This window comes from Nuphar pumila, chromosome 4 (assembly GCF_984573655.1).
Source record: "Nuphar pumila chromosome 4, dmNupPumi1.hap1.1, whole genome shotgun sequence".
Classification (NCBI taxonomy): Eukaryota; Viridiplantae; Streptophyta; class Magnoliopsida; order Nymphaeales; family Nymphaeaceae; genus Nuphar; species Nuphar pumila.
In genome coordinates this window covers 116,249,818-116,255,350 of record NC_143252.1, presented here as the reverse complement: position 1 = coordinate 116,255,350, position 5,533 = coordinate 116,249,818, and the positions used below count along the sequence as shown (strand labels likewise).

General features: G+C 36.3%; 1 protein-coding gene across 1 annotated transcript; it reads right to left on the bottom strand.

The window, feature by feature from the left end:
• Positions 1-1,039: 1,039 nt before the first annotated feature.
• LOC149840736 (large ribosomal subunit protein uL13w-like) lies at positions 1,040-5,533 on the bottom strand. Its single transcript, XM_090003291.1, has 4 exons — positions 5,192-5,533; positions 4,903-5,019; positions 4,656-4,743; positions 1,040-1,386 (listed from the first exon to the last, which is right to left on the bottom strand). Exons 1-4 carry the CDS (start codon positions 5,461-5,463, stop codon positions 1,243-1,245), a joined length of 621 nt encoding a protein of 206 aa, XP_089859417.1. The 5' UTR covers positions 5,464-5,533; the 3' UTR covers positions 1,040-1,242.

Below are 5,533 nucleotides of genomic sequence, written 5' to 3'. Positions count from 1 at the left end.
AAATTTAGCAATGTGGTTTGGACTAAGGAGTATGAAACACTTATGTTTTTTTTTTCTTTTTAGATTTTTTTTTCAAGGAAAGATATTCCCACCACTTCAGCTCTGTTTGGAAGTTGGTAATTAGGATAGGAATACCAAAACCCGGCTTTGGCAAATGAGAAAAGTTTGGTGGATTTTTTAATTTCAGCTTCACATTTTGGAAGACCTTTACGAGACTTCGGCCAGAAGGCCCAGAAAGAATTGACATTTTCATGAATTGACAGTAAACCACGAGGTACACCAATGATTTTAAACTCTTTGTTCTTTTATCACCTTAGACATATGAGGAAGCCGACTATATGTGGCATGTACCCTAGTGTTGTTGGCAGCATTATGTATACAATTGTATGCACACATCCAGACATTTCACATGTTAATATTGTGAGTAAATACATGTTTTGTCCTGATAAAATTCAGTGACAGTTTAGTTGGATATATTGATTCAAATTATATAGATGATCTAGATAGAAAATTTTGGCAGCTGCACATTTTAAACTCTTTGTTCTTTTATCACCTTAGACATATGAGGAAGCCAAATATGCCTCATGTACCCTACTCTAGTTTTGTTGGCACACATCCAGACATTTATCAAGTTAATATTGTGAGTAAATACATGTTTTGTCCTGATAAAATTCATTGGAAAAGTTTTTAACTACCTGTTTGGAGTTTGGGAGGAGCAGTGACAGTTTAGTTGGATATATTGATTCAAACACATACATTTCTCCTGTATCCTCCCCTTCAAGTCAATTAGAAAAGTTAACTACTATGAGTGACTTCCACCTTCCTATGAAACTGACGTAATCACAATCTCGTCATGAGACCTATAATTATTTGCAAAGGCAATGCGCTTGGCGCAATTCCTCTACATTAGAAGTAGAGATATTCAAACCAAAACGGGACAGACTTTATTTTTGGCAGAGACAGAGAACAGCAAAAACATCAAAGGCCAAATCACAGGGTTTGGTTTAAAGGAAAATCAAAAGAAATGTGAGCAAATATCTTCACTAATTCCCCTCTAGATAATACGAATAGTATTTCTTCAAAGTTCTAAAGCTCAATTCAAAATCCACATTGAAAAAAAAACATGACAAAAATTCCAAAATCCAACATAAAACCAACGGCAACCAGAAGGCACAAACAAATAAGAGATCCACTTTCTAGATGCTCTCAGCAAAACTATTGAGATGATTACACTCCAGAAAATCAATATTTGATAGGCGCAAGCACATCAAGTTGGGAACCAAGGTGTTGGTCTGCAACTTTCTCTGCCTTCACCCTCAGTTTAGTTAACTGCTTCCGCCTGACGTACACCACTTGGGCTCTGGCCTTTCTCTTGGCCTCCAATTCCTAAAGAATGTGAAAGAAACAAATGTCAAATTGCACCATACAGCAAACCGCAAAAGCCAGGAAAAAATATGATTTTAAAAGATCAGCTAAGAATAAAAATAAAATATAAGCAACTCAAGATAGACCAATAGACAGCAATTGTTTCAATTGGAGTGAATAATCTCAGTATATTTATAATATGGGATTAACTAGAAAACACAAAATAATGACAAAATTTGGACACATTACAATTTTATCATGATCATCATGATAAAATCAAAATATTGGCAATATTTAACTAAAAACGAAGTAAAATACCATATGACATAGCATACTATAGAAACAAAAAAAAATTAAGTATGCCAATATGATATAGCATACTATAGAAACAAAAAAAAATTATGTATGCCATCATAAATCTAAAGCATTATCACCAACAATACAAGTCACATGTTAAACAGCAAAGATAATGAATAATACTCACCCTATAATACATACACTCTTCAACTAATAAGTACTCATCGATGGTGATTCTTCATCAGTTTTTTATTGGCGATTACTTGAAAATATTGATAGTACAAGTATTTTTTTCAATATTGATATTATCACAATTTTGAAATATCATAGCTTTATAAACAATTAAAAAAGTCTGATAACGTAAATATTTGTACAAGTATTTCAGTTTTATCATGATAACATCTTGTTACATGTTTTCTTTTAACATTTTATATTTAAACATTTATGTTTTTATATGTTTCCCAGAAAATCTTACAGGATTGATAATTTCCTGAGAACCCTCCCCCAAGTATTAACTTTAATATATTATGAAGTGTCCCTTTGACAAGAAAATCCCCAAAAATGTGATCCCCGTCATTATTTTATCTCAAGAATGCATCCACTCAACATCAAATGCTTCAATATCCTTAAGGAGACATAATTAATAATCACACCAGAAGATCAAGCGCTCCAGTTTCAATCAAATCCACTTCCAAGTGTCTAGGAGCCCATTTTAGCTCATTTAGTTGGAATTGAGCTAAATTGAGTCAGTTGAGCTAGTGTTTGAGCTTCAATTTCAGTTCATCTCAGTATTACTGACCTTTGTTCCAGCTCAAACCCAGTTCTAGTCTGTAACTCACTTCGCTCTCGTGACCATTTCTCGTCATTTCTCTAAAAAAGACATCATTTCTTGACAATTCAGTCTAAGAGTTTAGTGGAGTCAGTATCTTATCCGTCCCTTTGAGTTCTGAAACCTTAGAATCTAGCTTAATCCAGTTTATTTCAGTTTAAATCAGCTCAAACCAAAATTTTCAGTGTCACTCTGGACCTGGCAGAGACAAAAATCATTTCTAAAATCATTTAGCCCATTTTTAGCAATTTTAACACTTTTTGAACTGGTACAATTGTCAATCGAGGTCCAATATCCTAAAATTCTTTATTCAGGGTCGGCATTTTGCATGGCATTTCATATCATTTCTCATCATTTTCCATCATTTCATAACATTTCATTTCATTTTCGAGATCCAAAACTCCAGTTTTGAAAATTTAAATCCAGATTTGAGTTTTAAAGTTTTCAAAATTCAATTTTAAACCCTGGGTTTCCAAAATTGACATCTTTACCCCCAAGATTCTAAATTTAGAAATATTTTCCCAAAAAAACAATCTGGATTCTTTTCAAACTTGATTTTTCGAATTTCTAACTGGATCTACTCTGCAAAGGGGTATAGAATCTCAAATTTCGAGTTTTAATTCAAACCTGCCAAAAAATAACCAAAAACCTTTCTAAAGAATTTTACAAAATCATTTTTTACCTTTTTCATTTTTTTGTCATAAGTGGGACCCACTCTCACAAGCATACTTACAGATTTAATTTACAATTACAGCCTTTCTATGATCTGTGTTTCAATTCATTATTTGTTATACATACCATAAAGCAAGAATCATCCTAATGTAATTATAACGTATTTTAAATGTATGAACCACTTACGTACAATAGTCATAAATACCAAAGAGCTTAGAACTAATGACTAATGGTCAAGTCAAAGAGTAGATATCCACTAAGCAATATATCAGAAGCATGAGCTTCAAATTAAATTGTTCTCAAACCTAAGCACAATACAACATTTAGTTCACACATCCAAACACCAAATGCCAGATCCAACTGCCTACAAATATGTTTGGCATAGTATAGTCACCATATGATACTATTAACTAGTAAGTTGTAAGATTCATCCACAGAACTAGAAGATCAAAAGAACCATTGGACATCTACAACAGAAAATAGCCCTTAAAAGCATCTACAGAAGCAACAGAACATATTTTTTTTGCTTCCCCAGAAAACTGTAAGTTAAACCTCGCTTGTCTGGTCCTTAGGGGAACTTAGAACCTGCTTAGTTAAGTCAGCACATTTAACTCACTTTACCAATCTCAGTTACAAATCATGATAAATTTTGGCCAACTGCTTGAACAAGTCAAAATACTGTTTATCCTACATACACTCAATATTTAAAAGGAAGAACAAAAACTGGTGAGAATATCAAATGGGGACTATGCAATGGCCAAAGTACATTCTAGTAGACTACACGACCAAAGTTAATGCCACCAATGAATACAATGGCATATCAAAATCAACAAGGATTGGGAAGTTAGAGCAATACTACTACAGACAATTATCAACAATAGATAAATAGATGGATCCTAATCACCACACAAGGCATCCCTAGGGTTTTCCATCGTGCAACCAAGCACCAATATTGGCTAAAGCAACCACAAACAACAAGCATAAGCATATATGGACTTGCAGAAACAAACCTTGTGCGCACACACAAAACACACAAAGAAAATAGAAAAGAGAAACAGCAAGAACAAAAACAGGAGAAATAAGAACTGTGAAATTAGCATTAGAATCATATCGTTGTATCCATCCACAGCATATCCAATAAAGTTGATAAAAGCATGCTTCCGATATAACTGCGACTCCACATACATTATAACTTCCAGGCTAAAATTTACACAATAAACAGATATCATCACAGCCTTGAACCTTCTCATCAATTTACCTCGGACATACATATAAAAGTATATTCTCAAAGGGAAGAGAAGCAAAACTAATGATTTTCCATGAGAAAACAAACATAACGAGTTTGCATGATAAAATAAACACAACATGAAGAAAACACATCTGAAATGGGCGTCGGTGCAAGTTTTTATTTGTATATTTCACATGAAAAGAAAGTTCTGAATGTATCGACCAACGTGATCCCTAAAATACAAAACAGAGAATAACAACTTGCCTTGATGGTATCATACTGACTCCACCCAACCTCTGATGAGAGACGACCCAGCAAGCAGTACTTATGCCCAGTCTGAAGCCTCAAAACCCTAATTTCCAAACCCATTACAAAAACAAGAAAAAAAAAGGGTTACCGCATCACGATGTATTCAACAAAATAATGAGAAACAAAAAAAATAAGATGAAACTCTCAAAACAATAAACAAAAGCGAGATGAAACGAAATGAAAAATGGAAAGAAGAACCCACTTGAGGGCATCGGGGATAACCATCCTCTTCTTCTTGTCGTACGGCGGTGGGATCCCCTCGTACGCCTTCAACCGCGCGAGGGCGGCGGCGCCACGCTTGGTTTTGTGAGGGATCATGCTGAATCAGAATCACCAATAAACAAAATGAATCGAATCAGAAAGAAAGAAATAAGGAGACATATTCGAGTCCAAATGATTGAAAACGAAGGCGAAAAAGGAAGAAGTAGAGAACGACAACGAATGGGATCAGGTTGTAGAAAGGGGGAGGGGAGGAGGGCAACAACTCGTACCCACGGATGGTGCGCCAGAGGATCTTGGCGGGGGAGCGGAAGTGAATGGGGCCGTGGGAGGGCTTGGTATTCATGCGCTTGCGGAGGAAGCGGAGATACTTCATCTTCTGACGGACGAGGCCGCCGGAGAGGCAGATCTCCTCGCAGCGCACCACCACGACCCGCTGCCCGTTCAGCAGCTCCTTCGCCAGGATCGACGCCAACCGCCCCAGCATGTGGTGACGAGCGTCCACCACCACTACCCGTGCGCACACCCCTGACCCCGACACCATCCTTCCTTCTCCTCCTCTTCTGCCGCCCCTGCACTGCACACACACCAGCTCTCCCCTCTCGGTAGGGATT